This window comes from Psammomys obesus, unplaced genomic scaffold (assembly GCF_907164565.1).
Source record: "Psammomys obesus unplaced genomic scaffold, mPsaObe1.curated_primary_1811, whole genome shotgun sequence".
Classification (NCBI taxonomy): domain Eukaryota; kingdom Metazoa; phylum Chordata; class Mammalia; order Rodentia; family Muridae; genus Psammomys; species Psammomys obesus.
Genome location: NW_026592710.1, coordinates 3,584,430 through 3,603,056, shown reverse-complemented (window position 1 = coordinate 3,603,056; position 18,627 = coordinate 3,584,430). Strand labels below are relative to the sequence as shown.

General features: G+C 56.5%; 1 protein-coding gene across 3 annotated transcripts in view; it reads left to right on the top strand.

Annotated features, from left to right (window-relative positions):
• Chd5 (chromodomain helicase DNA binding protein 5) overlaps nt 1-18,627 on the top strand; it is a 48,851-nt gene that overhangs the window by 21,882 nt on the left and 8,342 nt on the right. For 2 of the 3 annotated variants that reach the window (XM_055615148.1, XM_055615150.1), the window contains 22 exons: nt 1,109-1,315; nt 1,538-1,749; nt 4,101-4,232; nt 4,316-4,424; nt 5,284-5,475; nt 5,581-5,781; nt 7,629-7,766; nt 7,852-7,973; nt 8,737-8,910; nt 9,210-9,351; nt 10,772-10,903; nt 12,883-13,000; nt 13,619-13,743; nt 14,446-14,677; nt 14,856-14,966; nt 15,234-15,406; nt 15,866-16,040; nt 16,383-16,475; nt 16,634-16,722; nt 16,920-17,053; nt 17,453-17,597; nt 17,963-18,122. In XM_055615148.1, coding sequence (XP_055471123.1) covers nt 1,109-1,315; nt 1,538-1,749; nt 4,101-4,232; nt 4,316-4,424; nt 5,284-5,475; nt 5,581-5,781; nt 7,629-7,766; nt 7,852-7,973; nt 8,737-8,910; nt 9,210-9,351; nt 10,772-10,903; nt 12,883-13,000; nt 13,619-13,743; nt 14,446-14,677; nt 14,856-14,966; nt 15,234-15,406; nt 15,866-16,040; nt 16,383-16,475; nt 16,634-16,722; nt 16,920-17,053; nt 17,453-17,597; nt 17,963-18,122 — 3,316 coding nt within the window. Of the gene's footprint in view, nt 1-1,108; nt 1,316-1,537; nt 1,750-4,100; nt 4,233-4,315; nt 4,425-5,283; nt 5,476-5,580; nt 5,782-7,628; nt 7,767-7,851; nt 7,974-8,736; nt 8,911-9,209; nt 9,352-10,771; nt 10,904-12,882; nt 13,001-13,618; nt 13,744-14,445; nt 14,678-14,855; nt 14,967-15,233; nt 15,407-15,865; nt 16,050-16,382; nt 16,476-16,633; nt 16,723-16,919; nt 17,054-17,452; nt 17,598-17,962; nt 18,123-18,627 lie in introns of all 3 variants that reach the window. The other variant, XM_055615149.1, reaches the window with a different exon arrangement.

Below are 18,627 nucleotides of genomic sequence, written 5' to 3'. Positions count from 1 at the left end.
AGGGGAGAGAGAGGCCCCTTGAGGGGTGCAGCCTTCATAGCTTTCCTGAGAATGGGGTAGTGCCTAGTTCTTCCTAGACCTCCCCGCAGGAGGTGAGGCCAGGAGGCCCATGGCCTGGGAAGGCCCTTTACACCCATGGAGTGTAGAGAATCATTCTGCCTTTCCACCTTGCCTCTTTCTCCCTGCTCTTTGCCCTCTGAGGCCAGAGTATGATGGCTTCTGGGGTGTGTGAGCATGTCCACACCTGTGCTTTGACACCAACAGTTCTTTGGGGCAGAGGCAGAGAGGCCAGTTTTTCAGGCAAGGAAACGAGCCGATGAAGTACCTAGGTACACAGATGGACAGCAGCAGAGCTGAGACCTGTCCTCTACAGAGCCACCTCTCTAAATTCGTCATCTCACCTCAGCCCAGCTAGGGCTCAGAACTGCTCTTGTGAGGCCATCTCCGGGCAGCCCAGAGTGCTGGTTGGGAGGAGTGAAGGTGCACTGCTCCGCCAGCCGCAGAGCTCTTGAGCCCCATGGCCTCTCAGGGCCTGAGCGTGTGGGGCTCAGGGAGCTGGACTTCCCGCCCCAGCCAGCCCGCTGTGCATGTGCAGGCCACATCTGTCCCTGCTTGGGGGTGAAGGAAGACCAGGCTGCAGTGTCCATGAGCTCAGGCGAGGCTCCCACACTATGGGTGCTCCGGGGTCAGGACAGGGCGTGATTGTTCTTCGGGCTCCAGGCCGGGGGCACGAGGTGATGTGTGGCTGCATGATGGAAGTCCGTCCAGAGCCGTGGGTTTGTCTCCTCGCTCAGCTGTTCCCTGCTGAGTGGGGTTTATCTTTTATGCGTGGAGTGAGCTCAACCATCCTGGTTTAACTAAACTTGCCAGGAGCTGAGGGAAAATCACTGGCAAGTTGTCAGGTCCAAACGGCCCACTTGGACTCACAAGCTCCACGGCTCTTCCCTGTGCACGCACAGCTCGTTGGGCACCCGAGGAAGGGTGTGATGCCACACTGTCCCTGTGGCACTGTTTTGGCTTGGGGACCTGTGTAACAAACAGTCTGTTGTCGTGGGAGCTTCAGTGTTGTGACTTAACCCTAAACTTGGTGACCATGCTCTGTTCACAGTGTCCGCCACTGAAGGGCAAAGTTCAGCGAATCCTACACTGGAGGTGGACAGAACCCCCAGCTCCCTTTATAGTGGGGCTGCCGGGACCAGAGGTGGAGCCTGGCATGCCCCCGCCCAAGCCTCTGGAGGGCATTCCTGAGAGAGAGTTCTTTGTCAAGTGGGCTGGGCTCTCCTACTGGCACTGCTCCTGGGTGAAGGAGCTACAGGTGAGACCCCTGGGCAGAGGGTCACACTGGGCCTGGTGTGAGCCTTGGACCCTTCTGGGGTAGATGAGACTGGGCTGGCATGTGCTGTTCAGCCCCCGTCAGGCTGGGTGAGAGCTGGATGTTTCAGTTGAGGGGGAGGCTTGTCCTGCCCAGGGTAGGGCTGGGTCGGGGACCAGGGCAGAGCAGCCTACCTCCCTTTCATGACTTGTCCTCTGTGAGCAGCTGGAGCTGTACCACACCGTGATGTATCGCAACTACCAAAGAAAGAATGATATGGATGAGCCGCCTCCCTTCGATTACGGTTCTGGCGACGAGGACGGCAAGAGCGAGAAGCGGAAGAGCAAGGACCCCCTCTATGCCAAGATGGAGGAACGGTTCTACCGCTATGGCATCAAGCCCGAGTGGATGATGGTCCACCGTATCCTAAACCACAGGTGAGGTGGTATGTGGAGTGGCCCAGGCTTGCCTCTCCCAGCCGGGACAGCCACAGGAGGAGGGGCAAAGACAGCCCACTGCAGGCCATGTGGCTGCCCAGCCAGGAGGACCATTCTCCTGCACAGGACCTCCTGTCATGCTCAACATCCTTCTCCACAGCAGGACAGCCCCCGAGGCACGGGGATAAAGGGAAATGTGGAGAAATGTGCACAAAGTAGGATCTTGGTGGGGTGGGACCTGGGCTGCCCCAGGCTCCCTCCAAGTTAGGGACTGAGGTCAGCAGGAAGAGTCTGGGAACCAAGCAGGGTCCAAGAAAGAAGGATCAGTGACTGTGACTGTCCCAAGAGGTGCATTCAAGTAATATACCCAGCTCCGGGCAGGCTTGGTGACACACATCTTTCATCCCAGTACTTGGGATGCAGAGGCAGGCAGATCTTTGTGAGTTCAAGACCAGCCTGGTCAACATTGCAAGTTCCAGGACAGCCTGGACCACAAAGAGAGATCTTGTCTTAAAACTCTCTCTCTCTCTCTGTCTCTGCAAGGGGGCTGGAGAGATGGCTCATTGGTTTAGAGCTGCTCTTGCAGGGGGTCTGTGTTAGGTTCTCAGCACCCATATGGAAGCTCACTATCTAATGTAGTTCTGGTTCTAGGTAACCAAGATAACCTCTTCTGCCATCTGTGGGCACCAGGCACACACACAGGCATTCATACATTCACATGTACTCATAATTTTTTTTTTTTTTCCTGAGACAGGGATTCTCTGTGTAGTCCTGGATTCACTTTACAGACTAGGCTGGCCTCGAACACAGTGATCTGCCTGACTCTGCCTCCTGGGTGCTGGGATTACAGGCGCACAATATGGTGCCCGGCTCTTTTTGTTTATTTGTTTTTGTTTTTGAGACAAGGTCTTGCTATGTTGACTTGACTGGCTTGGAATTTATGTATGCAGTCCAGGCTGGCCCTGAACTCACAGAGATCTGCCAGCCTCTGCCCCTTGAGCACTGATATTAAAGGCATACACCAGCATGAATCAGATCAAACAAACAAATCTTTAATTAGCAATACTTTCAGCACGGCTGCATCACACAGCTGAGGCTGCAGGGCCCCGTACCTTTTGGTAGTTTTCTGGTGCTTTCTTAGCCAGGGTCCCCAGTGGCACACCTGTGCCACCTCTTCACTCATGTCTGGCATTCCCAGGTACTCAGAGGTCAGGAAGCCAGAGCAAGGAGGCCCAGCAGGAGGAAGAGATTTCAAGCGGTGGGTGGGGTGAGCCTCTGCCGATTTCAGGTGCTGGAGGTGGCGGCTGCCAGCCAGCCTTGGAGGAAGGTAGTGCCTGTCATATGGCGGCAGCTTGGGCTGGGTGGCCTTCCACTGTGTCCCTGACTGCCGGTGCTGTCAGCTGCTGTGAGGGCAGAGGTTAAGAGCCCCTGTGGCCGTGGACTTCTGAGCTGGACCTCAAGAGTTTGCCAAAGCCTTGCTGGAGTGGTGTGGGGGAAACAGAGAAAAATGTGTCCCTTATTGACTATGAAGCACCCCTCCCATTCCCAGACTCCAGACGGTACCTGACCTGTGCCTTGGATTGCCGGCCCCCTTATTTTATTGAAATGCATGCTAGAGCAGAAAGGACAATTTCCTCTGTATCCCAAAGAGGGGCCCGTGAAGCTCCCAGAGCGTGCATAACTACCAATTACTTGTTGAAAATAAGCCACTGGTTTCCATGGTGACTGGGAATTGGCCTTGCTGTTCGTGGTCCCCAGGCCACAGCTCCCCAATTCATTTGCCTTCCCACTTGCCAGTCAGGGGTGCCACTGGGCTCTGCTGGGCTCTCCTGGCCTGGCGCTGAGCCTGCTCAGATTGAGCAGGAGACCCTGAGGACTCTCCCCATGGCCGCCTCGGAGCTTTGCCCACCTGCAGGAGTTGCATCTTTGTTGGCTTTGTGAGGAAGGACCCTCACCCTGGCTTGATACTGCAAACGCTGTGAATTTTTTCTGTTAGAAAATGAAGTCTCTGAGCAGGGAGAGGCTCTCGGCCCTCACTCATCGTGTTCCGATCACGTAGCAGGGTGGCCTCACCCTGCAGTAGGCTGAGAGGACATGGTCACTGCCGTCTGTTAGCCTCTCCCTGTGCCTATGTCTGTCTCTGCCACTTCCTCCACATCTTCATTTCCTTTTGCAAACCGTGTGGCACTGGGCAAGCTGCTTAGCCTCTCTGGAGCTCTTGCTGTGGTGCCACCCTCCTGGTTGGGCCCAGGATACGAGGAGGCCACGGGCATGAGTGGATGGGCATTTATGCGGTGCCCTGCCCGGGCCCGATGTCCGTGCCTCTCCCACCCTCTGCTCCTGTGTCGCAGCTTCGACAAGAAGGGAGACGTGCACTACCTGATCAAGTGGAAGGACCTGCCCTATGACCAGTGCACCTGGGAGATCGACGACATTGACATTCCCTACTATGACAACCTGAAGCAGGCCTACTGGGGCCACAGGTGCGGGAGGCCGCAGCCGGGGGCGGGCCCTGGGGCTCCCCTTGGCTTGAGTTTTGCTCACTTGTTCTGACGCCTTTACCCAGGGAAATGATGCTGGGAGAGGACGCCAGGCTGCCCAAGAGGCTGGTCAAGAAGGGCAAGAAGTTGAAGGACGATAAGCAAGAGAAGCCACCAGACACGCCCATTGTGGACGTGAGTGGACGGAGCGTGGAAGTGTGTGGCGTTAACAGGCTCACCACCCTGACCCTTGGCAGTAGAGGGAGGTCTTTTCCCAACGACCCTTCCCCAGGCCCTCGTGGATGGTCATTCTCAGTGACACTGAGCCTGTGTGGGCCAGTGGGAAGTTCCAGCCTACTGATCAGGTGGTCAGAGAGTCACCTGACTTTGCCTCTTGATTTCTGGGCTTAAAGACACCCACCACCATGCTGGAGCCCTTGGGCATGATTTGAGAAGCTTGCCTCGGCCTGAGGATGTAGCTCAGTTTGTAGATTGCTTGCCGAGCAAGTCCAGGCCCTTGGGTTTGATTGTTAGGGTGGTTTAAATCAAGTGTGGTGGCACGTGCTTTTGACCCCAGCACTCGACTGTTGGAGACAGTGGAATCAGGAGTTCAGGGTTATCCTTGGCTGCATAGTTGAGTTTGATGCCACTCAGGACTGCAGGGGACTTAGTAAACAAACAAACAAACAAACAAACAAACAAACAAACAACCCAGCAGCAACAACAATAACAACCAAAACCCAAAAAGACCAGAGCTATGATGGGGAACATGGTCCATTGGAAGGATCTCATTGGGAAAGCGGTGTGTAGACATAGGACAGAAGGGAGCACAGAGTGACGTACTGAGTGAGTGGGGCTTCTGCAGGTGTTAAGGTGTGGAGCCAGAAAGGGTGTCTCGGAAGGAGAGACATTCTGTGTGAGACCTCAAGCAGAGGGAGGAAGGCGTGGAGAGCAGGACGGCTCAGACAGATGGAATTGTGCCTGTAAAGGCTTGAGGGTTGGCTTTGGCGGTCCAGGATTCAGGCTGACTTCTGTACCCCCCTCACCCTCCCAGCCCACAGTCAAGTTTGACAAGCAGCCGTGGTACATCGACTCCACAGGAGGCACTCTACACCCTTACCAGCTGGAGGGCCTCAACTGGTTACGCTTCTCCTGGGCCCAGGGCACCGACACCATCCTGGCTGACGAGATGGGCTTGGGCAAGACAGTGCAGACCATTGTGTTCCTCTATTCCCTATACAAGGAGGTGGGCAGACAGGAGGGCAGGCGGGGCTGGGTAGGCGGGTGCCCGGAGGGCAGGGTTTGGTGCCACCCAGGCAGGCAGCTTCACCACCTCAGGCTCTCCCCACAGGGCCACTCCAAGGGCCCTTATCTCGTCAGCGCGCCCCTGTCCACCATCATCAACTGGGAGCGGGAGTTCGAGATGTGGGCACCCGACTTCTACGTGGTCACCTACACGGGAGACAAGGAGAGCCGCTCTGTGATCCGTGAGAACGAGTTTTCCTTTGAGGACAACGCCATCCGAGGTGGGAAGAAAGTGTTCCGCATGAAGGTGAGTGCTGTCTTCACCCCAGACCAGGAGGCTCTGGAGCCACCGAGCCCTGTGGCGTCCAGGTCCCTGCGCCCAGCCCGGGCGGGCTGATAGCACAGTTGTCCTGTACTGATGTAACGGCATGCCATCAACAGAGGCTTAGCTCCACAGAGCTGCTTTTGACTGCCTGGAAGCCAGCTGGGTCAGCCAGGCTCCCTGTGAGGCTCAGGAGGCCTCCATCTTTTCCATCTCTTCCAGCTTCTGGGAGCTGCGCATTGCCTGGCTCATGGCTGTGTTTCTCTGTTCTGCCCCTGTTCTCTGGCATGCTCCTCCCTGGGTTTGCTTCCTCTCATATAGATGCCACTCATGCTGGAGGGAGTGCCACCCACGCCTTAGCCAAGTAACTCTTACCTGCCAAGCCTTGTTTCCAAAAATAAGTCCAGGTGGATACGACTGTTGGAAAGGCAGTATTTATCTCGGGAGGGCCAAGAGTTAGTAAACAGTGGGCGTAGCATCTTGGTGTTCTCATTGTGCTTTGGATTCCCAGGGGGTCTTTCTTGTCATAGGGCAAACTCTGACCCAGCAGCTCCTCTTGGGAGCACGGAGATGGCAGTCTGCACTTGTGAAATACCCCAGCTAGGCTCAGTGGGACGACAGGGTCAAAGAGCTTGCCATGCTAGCCTGAGCGTGAGCTTCATCCTTGACCTCATGTAAAAAAAGCCAGATACAGGCCATGTGCCTGTGATCCCAGCACTCCTAGGACAAAATGGGAGGCAAAGACAGAATAACTGCTTCGGAGCTTGCAGGTCCCACTTCAAGGTGCAGGGATATCCAAGGAAGAGGGGGCAGAAAGACTGTAAGAGCCAGAGGCAGCGGATGACTTCAAGCAAACAGCAGCTTCTTGATGCAGCAGGGTAGATAGTAAATGAACTCACAGAGACCGTGACAGCATGTGCAGAATCCACACAAGCTTAAGCCACGCGGAGCCCTAGCACACAGAAGTAGCACACAGTTCCGCCCTAGCCAGAACCTGTTTGCAAATGAATAGCTGCTGGAAGAGGGAAAGTCAGTTTTCTTCAACGGAGAAAACTGGGTATGTGAGCCACACTGTAGGTCAGGCCTCATGATTAGGAAGCAGTTGGCCAACAAAACAGGCTGCACACTTGTATGTTTGCTTTTATTTATTTGAGAGTGAAAGAACATGAAACTTAGGTGGGCAGCGTGGTGGGAGGGGATGTAGGGAAAGAATATGATTAAAGTATATTGTGTGAAATTCTTAGAGGGTTGGTAAAAAGATCATTAAAAAAAAAGGTAGCAGACTACCTAGCCTGGCGTTCACAGCATAGCAGCAACAAAATGCTTCTCTTCGGCAAGCAGGAAAGCTGACTCCTGACATTATCCTCTGACCCACACGTACACAGTGACACTCCTGCCTCACCCCCACATACACCCTGTTTCACACAGGGTCTCATCACTGCATATACCAGGCTAGCTGGCCTGCCAGCCTGTGGGCTGCTGTCCCTGCCTCCCATCTCACTGGGATTACAGGCCTGTGCTACTGTGACTGGCATTCTGTGAGCTCTGGAGACCCAAACTGCAGTCTCTCATGTTCATCCACCAAGTCCTGGTCGCAGTTATATCCTTCAACGTTTTCCACGCAAGACTAGTCCAATGCGGATCCAATGTGGATGTGCAGCACGCAATCATGGGGGGCTGTTCTTCATCCTCAACACTGCCTTGGTCTAGGGCTCTGTGCTTTGTCCCTGAAATGGAGGCTTCCCAGAATGCTTGTGGGGTCCCTGCTCACAGTTTCCTAATTCTGTCTCTGTCCCTTTGATGTGTTTTGTCCCCGCTGCCTCCTTCCACAGAAGGAAGTGCAGATCAAATTCCACGTGCTGCTCACCTCCTATGAGCTCATCACCATTGACCAGGCCATCCTGGGCTCCATCGAGTGGGCCTGCCTTGTGGTAGATGAGGCTCACCGGCTTAAGAACAACCAGTCCAAGGTAAGAGGTGTTGGCCATAGGCCTTAACCCCCTTGACATGGCCGCTGCTCTATGTCCCCTGACAGCCCCTTCCTTCCCCCTAAAGTTCTTTAGGGTCCTGAACAGCTACAAGATTGACTACAAGCTGCTGCTGACAGGGACCCCCCTCCAGAACAACCTGGAAGAGCTGTTCCATCTCCTCAACTTCCTGACTCCAGAGAGGTTCAAGTGCGTCCCCTGAGCCTGGCCAGAGCAATGGGTGGAAAAGTGGCAGCAGTTCTGGCTCTGAGACCCTCTTGGGGACCCATTAGTGAAATGGGAACACGGGCAGTATTCTATGATGGTCTTGTGTGGGAAGGTCTCAGCATTCACCGTCCCTGGGAAAACTGCAGCTGCCCCCCCCCCCCCAAACCATAGTTTTCCTCAGCTCTGTCCCAGAAGGCCGGGAGGCATCTCCTGGGTTCCTACCCCTGTGCCTCCTTCTCTGCCTGCCTCTGGCTCAGTGATTCACGTGAGCACAGTGATGGCGAGCAGAGGCCAGAACTGGGATGGGGTGAGGATGGGAATAAAGATGGCACCCTCCTCCTTAGGCCTGCTCAGAATGGGGGCGGGAGCTCAGGGAGGAGGGGGCCTGCTTTGGGTATTGGTTCAAGGGCAGGCTGGCACTCTGCCCCAAGTAACCTTGAGTGCTCTTCAGCCTCAGTCTCCTTTCTTGTCATCTGGACTGTCTCTGAGAACGCATGTGCAGAATAGCTGTGAGGAAGGGGAAGGACCCTGTGTGGCCGAGGGCTGTGACATGTGGGTGATGCAGGCTCAGATGGAGCCTGAGTGGCCACTCAGCTGTGCCGAGGCTCTCTGGACCCCCAGCCACTGGCCTTGCTGGCCGGGGCCCCTGTCATGCCTCACCCACCCTGGTCTTGATTTCCTCTGCAGAGGGCTGTGGTCTGCTCTGGCTCTCTGCTTCTGGTCTTATCCCAGGTTCTTGTTGCAGCAATCTGGAAGGCTTCTTGGAGGAATTTGCTGACATCTCCAAGGAAGACCAAATCAAAAAGCTGCATGACCTGCTGGGGCCACACATGCTTCGGCGGCTCAAGGCTGACGTGTTCAAGAACATGCCGGCAAAGACAGAGCTGATTGTCCGCGTGGAGCTGAGTCAGATGCAGAAGTGAGTGACGAAGGCCCAGCCGTGTCATCAGCCACCACAGCCCCCTCTGGCTTTCCTGACTGTTTCCTGGGCTTGACAGGAGGCCTGGCTCAGTGCATCTCCTTCCCCCTCCGTGGACTTCAGCAGCTAGCCAGGCTGCCCAAGTTTTAGTAATGTCTCCCGTTGACGTTTGGGCTCCCCATGCCATCCTGTATGTGGTGGCCGGGACATCACCAGCCTCTCTGAAGGCAGAGAGCGCCCTTCAGGAGTCTGGCGGGGTCTGGATCTTCCAGCCAACCTTACCCGGCGCCCTCTTGCAGGAAGTACTACAAGTTCATCCTCACGCGGAACTTCGAAGCACTCAACTCCAAGGGGGGCGGCAACCAGGTGTCTCTGCTCAACATCATGATGGACCTGAAAAAGTGCTGCAACCACCCATACCTCTTCCCTGTGGCTGCTGTGGTGGGTTCCCTGTGGCCATCATGGCAGGTTCCCGTGGGCACTGTGTTGTGTTCTCTGTGGTCGTCATGGCAGGTTCCTGTGGCTGCTGTGGTGGATCCCTGTGGCCGTCATGGCAGGTCCCTGTGGGCATTGTGTTCTCTGTGGCCATCATGGCAGGTCCTTATGGCTGCTTTGGTGGATTCCTTGGTAGGTTTTCTGTGGCCCTCATGGTAGTTGTCTACTGGCTTTTGTGTTCTCTGTGGCCACTGTGATAGCGTGTCTGTGGCCATCATGTCTCATGTGACTGCTGTGGGAAGTTCCTTGTGGTCATGGCAGATCCCTGTGGGTGCCACGGTTGAACTACCATTGAAGGTTCTTTCTGGTAGCCATGATGTGTTCCCTGTGGACAGTGTGGTACCGTATGTTCTCTGTGGTCACTGTGTGGGTGTCTGGCAGCTGTGGTGGGTTTCTTTTTCTTTTTCTTTTTTTTTTAAATTTTTTATTTAACTTTTATTAATTACACTTTATTCATTTTGTATCCCCCCATAAGCCCCTCCCTCCCCCCTCCCGGTGTGGTGGGTTTCTTGTGGTCTCTGTGGAAGGTGCCCATGGCTGGGTGCCTTGCCTCCAGTCCTCCACTCCTTCCTGAGTGTGAGTGCTGAGATGTGTGTCTCCATCCTGTTCTTTGGAAGCTGCCTCTGCCCACTGCTTGGCCCCAGGTCATTTCTTCCCAACCCCTCCCAGTAGTCCCAAAGCCTCCCCAGGCTCAGCATTGGCCTCCGGGGAGTATTGAGGCTAACCTGAGGGCCGACCCGGCTTTACTTCATCCCCAGGGAGTTTATCCTGGATGAGCCAAGCAGCAGAAGTGAGCGCTGAGCGTGACGCTGAGCTCTGGAATCCGTCCAGCTCTGCTGTGATCTTGGGAAGCTGATGCTCCTGGGGAGACTGCCCATCACTGCCCTTGGGTTCAAACCCATCTCCTGCAGTCCCAGCTTTCCCATTACTGCAGAGCCGGGCAAGCTGGCTGTGCTGGGGTGACCTCGCTTCAGGCGGCTGGACGTCCTTCTTGTGACTGGGTGTGGCTTAGGAATCTTCTGGGATCTGCCCTTAGGTTGAACTGCCTTTCTGGAGTCAAAGGGTTGGCACTGTTGGATGCACTTGAGAGATACAATTGAGCAAGCCAGGTTCTGTGGGAAGACCCCAGAGCTTCATTCCAGAGTTAGGCAGAGAGACAGGCTGGTAGGCCTGGGCCATGCTCAAGTGTGTGTCTGGAGCCAGGCTCCATGTGACCATACTGTTGAGCCTGCTTGGGCTTGGGCTCTGAGCTCAGCAGGGAAGATGGGCAGCCAGACCACAGGCAGGCACTTGTTCGTCACTGCAGTCTCTTTGAGGCCAAGCAAGAGGGAGAGTCCACCAAAGCTCTGCTCTGCTGTGTCCACAGGAGGCCCCTGTATTGCCCAACGGCTCCTACGATGGCAGCTCCCTGGTCAAGTCTTCAGGGAAGCTCATGCTGCTGCAGAAGATGCTCAAGAGGCTGCGGGATGAAGGACATCGAGTGCTGATCTTCTCCCAGGTGGGCGGAGCCAGCTCACATTGCAGAAGGGTCAGCCTGCCAGTGGGCTGGATGTGGCCTCTGAGCCCCTGGCACAGCATAGCCTTGTGGAGACAGGGTCTGGTTGCTATAGAGACCAGCATATGCCCCATCTCATTCCCGCTGGACCTGCCCCTCTGGCCCAGGTGTTCAGGCTGGTATGATAGGCCTCTCCTCTGTTCAGCCTCTTCTCACCCTCATGTCCTGCCTTGTCGGTCTGGGGGGACCCCACAATGGGAGCAGCTCCCGGAGCCCCTCTGTAGCTTGCTCCTCAGGGTCCACTGGTGCACGGCTTTCTGTGCAGGCAGACGCAGGGCCACCCGGCTTCTATGGCCTACTCCATCTTCCTCTGCCCTCTGTTTAGTTCAACATGTTTCAGTCTCTCTATTAGGTGTCTGGGCACAGATAGGAAGGTATAGTCCCTCCCCTCAGGCTGCCCATTTTGGAGTGGGAAAATGTAACTCAGGAGACACTTGCCCAAACTAGTGGTCAGGTCTGTGTTGGAGGCCACAGTGGTGCGGGTCCCAGGGCTCAAAACCCTTGCCGGGGACTGAGTGAGGCTTTTCTCAGTGTGAACTTGGGTTTAGTTCTGTGCAAAAGGTTGAGTTGAAAGGGTTGCCAGCGCCTGCTGCTGTGGTGGCAAACTGTGGTGGGCAGCAGCTGCAGAGTCCATAGAGGCAAGACAGGCCAGTGACTAGAGCTGGACTGGGTGGCAGCTGGCAGGTCATATCTGTTTTCTTTGCTGATAGCATTTCTTTCACAAAATGTGAGTCAGGCGCCCACATTGTGAAAACTATGTTGAGGTAGAAACGTACTAGAGGAGAAATGACAGGAACAGCGTCCTTTTCCCAAATGATCTGACAAACGCAGACCCCAAGCTCTTTAGGAACTCGTATACTGAGACATCCCATAAAACTAACCAGAATTCAGATGAAGAGAGGGTAGAGCATCCTGGAAAAACTGAAAGCAGTTTTGGATTTTTAAAAATTATGGTGTGACTGTCATCCATAAGGGAAAACAATCAGACACAAGCAGGAAGGGACAGAGAAAGGACCAGCAGATCAGAACGCAGAGGGGCTGGAGAGACGGCTCAGCAGTGAAGAGTGCCTGCTGCTCTCACAGAGGACCCGGGTTTGGGTCCGAGCATCATGCAGCTTGTAACTCCCCACAGGCACACTTCCAGGGTATGGGACGCCCTCTTCTGGCCTCCGCAGCCGCCTGTTTGCACATGCACACACCCACACATGGACACATGTGCACATAAATGAAAAACTTTTTCAAAAATGCAGAGGAATTTACACACTGAAAGAAAATGTTATGTCGGACTGGGTAAATAACAGGAACCCAAGGCTGAGGGAGTTCCCAGCATGCATCACAGATCTGAAGCGTGCCATGGAAGAGGAAGGTCTGAACTGATAGGCCAGGCCCTGAACACCTGCTAGGAAATACAGCACTTCAGAACTTGAGAGGGCAAACTTTGAGACTTACCAATGACAGCGGGTGGCAAAGGGCAGTAGCCAAATCCCCATGCTTTGAGGTGTCTGCTGATAGCTTCACATGGTTGAACTATCAAAAGGCAGGAGGGGAGCAGACAGGACTCTGGAAGCGTGGAGGTCTGGGAACATAATGAAAGGGGAGTTGTTGGAGCTTGCTGGCTCTAAGGGGTGCGGGGTCAGGGCTTAGGCGGTTGGTAGTGGTTAAAGGGCAAAGGAAGTTTTGGGTCTGCAGTGTTAGATGCCAGCAGATGTGCTGGGGGTCTCCCACTGGGGGTGGGGTGGGAGTGAACCTGAGGCTGTGTATGGGGCCATTCTGGAAAAGGGGTGGTGGGTGAGGCTGGAGGCTGCCTTCTTTTGGGGTGGCCTGTTTCAGGCGTGTCGCCCTACTCTGGGTGTCTCCGTTCTCTTACCATTGGTGGGGTCCTGGCTGGGTAGCTACCACTCATGAATCCACGTCTCTTATAGATGACCAAAATGTTGGACCTCTTGGAGGACTTCCTGGAGTACGAGGGCTACAAGTATGAGCGGATCGACGGGGGCATCACTGGGGGCCTCCGGCAAGAGGCCATCGACAGATTCAATGGTACTCACCCTCTCAAGGGACCCCTGTGTCCCAGGGGTCTTAGCCTGGCCACCCAATTAACAGTGCTTTCCAAATGGAGGAAGCACACCTGCCCTTGGATCACAGCTGTTGGCCCTGGCTTTATTATCTTAAGACAAGGTCTCACTATCTAGCTCCGGCTCACTTCTAGCTCCCCACCCTCCCACTTCGCTCTCCCAGGGCTGGCCTTACATGTGTGCCACCATGCCAGAGATTTTTTTTTTATGGTCTGTTGGGTTCTAAGGAGACTCAGCGCAGCATTAGGATTGGACCAGAAGAAGGCAGACCGAGAAGGAAATGCCACCTGCCACAAAGTAGTTGGGCCTCCTTGGTTGGTACTTATCTGGACCTTGGACGCTGGTTTCCTTCTGACTCCGGCTCCTTCCGACTCAGCCAGGCCCTGGCATCAGTGGGGTTGCATGAGCCCAGCAGACGTGGCTTCTAAGGGCAGATGTGGCTGTGCCTCTGCATTCACAGCCTCTTTCCTACCCTCTGCCAGGCAACCTTTGCTCCGATTCTCCTGCCCTCTTACCCGCTGTCCACCTGACCCCTGCCAGGTGTGCCCACTAACTCCCACGTGCCTGTTGGCCCCTTTCTCAGCTCCTGGGGCCCAGCAGTTTTGCTTCCTGCTCTCCACACGTGCCGGCGGCCTGGGCATCAATCTGGCCACAGCAGACACCGTTATCATTTATGACTCGGACTGGAACCCACACAACGACATCCAGGTCTGTGCCCCCTGCTGGGCCACGCCAGCCTGAAGGGGGCCTGGTCATGGAAGGAGGCAGGCTGAGGGAGTCACAGGACCCATAAGGGGGTGTCAGTGTTGGAGGGAACAAGCAATACAGGGAGCCTGCTGGTCAGAGGGGAGAGGATGACATGGAGGGGACAGATGGAATGAGAAGAAGGATGGAGAGAGAACAAGAGGGTGTAGGAATAGAACCACCCAGTGTTCTCCCATCACCTCACTCTGGGGCAGAACATGATACACTTAGACAGTTTGGGGTACACACACACACACACATACACACACACACACACACACACAAACACACACACACAGTGTGTCATATACACTGTCACACCAGGGCCATGTCATATGAAGACAGACTGGAGTCCCAGGCATACCATCCAAGGCAGTCTCCAGGTCTTGCGGCTCTCAAGGGTGGCCGTGTTCCCAGCACATGGCGTTGCTGTTCAGTCATCACTCACACACCGTGAGGCATAGGCCACATTGCCAAGGTTCCGCATTGGGACCCTGGGTTGCTTCATTTCCACACTGAGCTGTGCGCACATGCGTTGCTCTCCCCACGTGATCAGGCTGCCCCTTGCATGACCCTGGGCTGACACGTGTGGTCCTTCCCGGTGCACCCAGCTGTGGCCTGGAGCCCTGAGTCAAACCCTGGGTGCTGAGCTGCGGTCTCCCCCAGGCCTTCAGCCGCGCTCACCGCATCGGGCAGAACAAGAAGGTGATGATCTACCGCTTCGTGACACGGGCCTCTGTGGAGGAGCGCATCACTCAGGTGGCCAAGCGCAAGATGATGCTCACCCACCTGGTGGTGCGGCCCGGCCTGGGCTCCAAGTCGGGCTCCATGACCAAGCAGGAGCTGGACGACATCCTGAAGTTCGGGACAGAGGAGCTCTTCAAGGATGACATGGAGGGTGGGCCCCCTTTCCTGGCAGTGTCGTGGGGCTTGAGGAGGCCCTGTTGCAGACATAACCATCCAGGACCCTGAGACCCCGCCTTTACTCCCAGCCTGTGACAGATCCCAGAGTGCCCTAGTGTGGCAGCCCTGTCCACTGACCCTGGAACCAGCATCCCTCCTCTTCTGCCTTTCAGGCATGGTGTCCCAGGGCCAGAGGCCTGCCACACCCACCCCTGACATACAGTCCTCCAAGGGCGGATCTCTGGCTGCCAGTGTGAAGAAAAAGCATGGCAGTACCCCACCAGGTAGGTGGCCACCTGAGCCACCCCCAGGCTCCTGGGCAGGAGGAGGGCCTCTGCTGCCCGTGGCATCCCATTTAGCTGTCCTCTGTAGGCCCTTGCTGGGTGGTGGGTGGTGAGGGAGCTGTCATACCTGCCCAGGGTGTGGCCTAGCTTCCTTGCCCGTTACGGGCCTCACCACAGCAGAAGCGCCATCCTTAGGGGTTGATCCTAAGGTTGGACCTGGGCCAACCTTACACCTGTGTCCACACACTATGCCTTGTCCACCCCCAGGTGACAACAAGGATGTGGAAGATAGCAGTGTGATCCACTATGATGACGCAGCCATATCCAAGCTGCTGGATCGGAACCAGGATGCCACGGATGACACGGAGCTGCAGAACATGAACGAGTACCTGAGCTCCTTCAAGGTGGCACAGTATGTGGTCCGGGAGGAAGACGGCGTGGTAAGACCTTTGAGTGCTCATGGCCCACCCCATGGCCACTGCCCCTTGTGGCCCCACCCTTAGCCTTTTCCCTACCCTCCAGTCCTTTTCTAGAACATTCTACCTCATCTCCCTCCTGTGTCCTGGAAAGCCTGATTGCTCCACAGCTCCTAGCCTCTCCCGTTTGGCTCTTCCACATCCTCTGAGCCCCTGCCGCCTTCCTTGCAAATGTGGGCACTGGTTATGCTTCCCTTTAAAACCGCAAACCCCAAGGGCAGTGTCTGGGTCCTACAGTCCCCCACCAAGGCCAGGGCATACATGTGAAGTGAGTGAGCGACAGTGACAGAAGCAGTGAGAAGACCAGCTGGGGCTGGTGGGGGAGGGCTTCCTGGAGTAGCCAAGTCCCCTCACTTGCCCTCTGGGCCTGTGGAGGTGGGGGAGGTGTAGAGAAGCAACTGGGTGTGCCCACCCATCCCCCAGGAGGAGGTGGAGCGGGAGGTGATTAAGCAGGAGGAGAATGTGGACCCGGACTACTGGGAGAAGCTGCTGCGCCATCACTATGAGCAGCAGCAAGAGGACCTGGCCCGAAACCTGGGCAAGGGCAAGCGCATCCGCAAGCAGGTCAACTACAACGATGCCTCTCAGGAGGACCAGGGTGCGTGTGGTGAGCGGGGGCTGGGGGCAGGGCAGGAGTGGGAGCCAGGGCTCTGGGGAACCGTGTGTGTGTGTGTGTGTGGGGGGGGGGGGGGGGGGGGGTTGGGGGACGAGATTGGCTGTCACTCAGGTGGCTTCAGGGCAGTGTTGGGTATGGACGAGCCTCCAACTGTGCTTCCAACTGTGGAAATGGGCAGGGTAGCAGTGTCATTCCTGAGTGTGTCGGCCTGTTCTGGGATTAGTAGCTGAGTTCCTGAGAGAGTAACCGGTTGGCTGTGGCTGGGCTTGGCCTAGGTGCATCAGGCTGGGGCAGACCCCTTCCATGCCCATCTTCTGCCTACAGAATGGCAGGACGAGCTCTCGGACAACCAGTCGGAGTATTCCCTCGGCTCCGAGGACGAGGACGAGGACTTTGAGGAGAGGCCGGAAGGGCAGAGTGAGTGTTAGTTAGTGTTAGTGGGGGACCTGGCTTATCACAGCACGGCTGGGAGTGGTGGTTAGGTGAGGCCGGGCTTGGGGTGTCCCCTGGGAGCTTCAGGAAGGAGGCTCCCCCCTGCACAGCAGCCTGAGGGTCTGCGGTGGGCTGTACCCTAGGTGGACGGCGACAGTCCCGGAGGCAGCTGAAGAGTGACAGAGACAAGCCCCTGCCACCTCTTCTGGCTCGAGTTGGGGGCAACATTGAGGTAGGGTCCCCGGCACCTCCCAGGCACACTCCTTGTTACATCTCTGGGGTATGGAGGAGGAACGGGGGTCGGGGGAGGAATTCTTACATAGCGGTGAAGCCAGGAGGGATCCTCCGGCCTTTCCCCTTGCTTTTCTTCCCCATCCTAATTCTGTTTGGCTAACCTGGCACCACACCCCTTTCTTCCACGCTGGCCAGGTGCTGGGCTTCAATGCCAGGCAGCGGAAGGCTTTCCTGAATGCCATCATGCGCTGGGGCATGCCTCCTCAGGATGCCTTCAACTCCCACTGGCTGGTGCGGGACCTCCGTGGGAAGAGTGAGAAGGAGTTTAGGTAAAGGGTCAGAGTGGGGTGGTGGCCCCGGAGGGAGTGGCCTCCCCTGCCTGGTGGAGTGGGCCCCCTCCAGCGGACATGCCTACTCCCTTCTGGCCAAGGGTGCCTGGAGAGATTATGGCCATCAGATCTTTGGGCATGGTGTGTTTGGCAGGGCTGATTTATACAAAACACTGGCCAGCGGCCCTCCTGCCCAAACTATTTGGGATAGTGAACTTGGCTGTCCAGGGCCAGGAGTGTAAGGAGGGTCTCCGGCCAGGAGGCTCCTCCGCCCGTCCAGGGGCATGGCTCCCGCAGGCCTGCTTTCAAGGCATGCTGTGGTGGAGAATTCCATCCGTGAGGTCCCTGGGGGTCCGGCCAGCCCCCCTCACTCCCTGAGCCCCAGTCCTCCCCACCCAGAGCCTATGTGTCCCTCTTCATGCGGCACCTGTGTGAGCCTGGGGCAGACGGTGCGGAGACCTTCGCAGACGGCGTGCCCCGGGAGGGCCTGTCCAGGCAGCACGTGCTCACGCGGATTGGGGTCATGTCGCTGGTTAGGAAGAAGGTGGGTGAGTAAGCCTCTACTAGCCTTCTGGCTGGCATGTGGCCCTGACACTGCCCCTGGTGGTGGGGCAGCTGCCAAAGCACAAACGCCTGGTCTGCTCACACAGCTATCCAGGCCTGAGGCAGACCAAAGGGACAGACTGGAGGAGCCCTGCAGGGCGAGGGCTGGGAGGCCGAGGCCAGAGAGCGGCTCTAGGGAGTGGAAACACCGGCAGAAGTTTGGGTCAGAAGGGCATCTGTCTGTTCTTATTAGTCCCGGAGAGAGCAGCACCCCAAGCCTGCAGCTCTCCAAGCCTGCAGCACTCTCTGACTTGTGAGCGTCTCTAGGTGGTGACCACTGTCCCCTCTGCTCTTCTACTGCCCCAGGTGCAGGAGTTTGAGCATGTCAATGGGAAGTACAGCACCCCAGACCTGGTCCCCGAGGGGCCTGAGGGCAAGAAGCCTGGCGAGGTGATCTCCTCGGACCCCAACACGCCCGTGCCAGCCAGTCCTGCACAGCTCCCACCGGCCCCACTGGGCTTGCCAGGTCTGAGCTTAGGGAGAGCCTGGGAGAGCCTGAGAGAGTTTATGGGTCATGGGACATGGACCAAGTCCTCCGTGTAGCCCACAGTGTGAGGGTCACCCCCAAACCGCATCTTGTCAGACCCTTTTCCTTTTAGCAGCGGCTTTGGGATTTTACTCACACACATGCCACTCAGTCTGCCTTTCTAAAGCCTCTGGCTAGCAGCTCCTGCTGAGCCTTTCCATCTCCCCGTAAAGAAACCCGGCCCTGAGCCACGCTCCTTCCCCCTGTTTCCAGTGAGCAATTGCAATGTGTGCCTACTCCATCCTGACAGTGCCCACCGTGGCCTCACCAGGCCCAAGGTGTCCTACTAGGGTCTGCGTTGGAGGCCTGACCTGGAGCCTTGCCGTCGCATCTCTCCCACTGTAGAGCACCCACAAGGCCAGGCCCCTCTCTCCTCTGGCACCCCTCCCCTGCCCTGCTCCCTTGTCCTGTCTAAGCCCACCTGTCTCATCTCTTTCCCTTAATG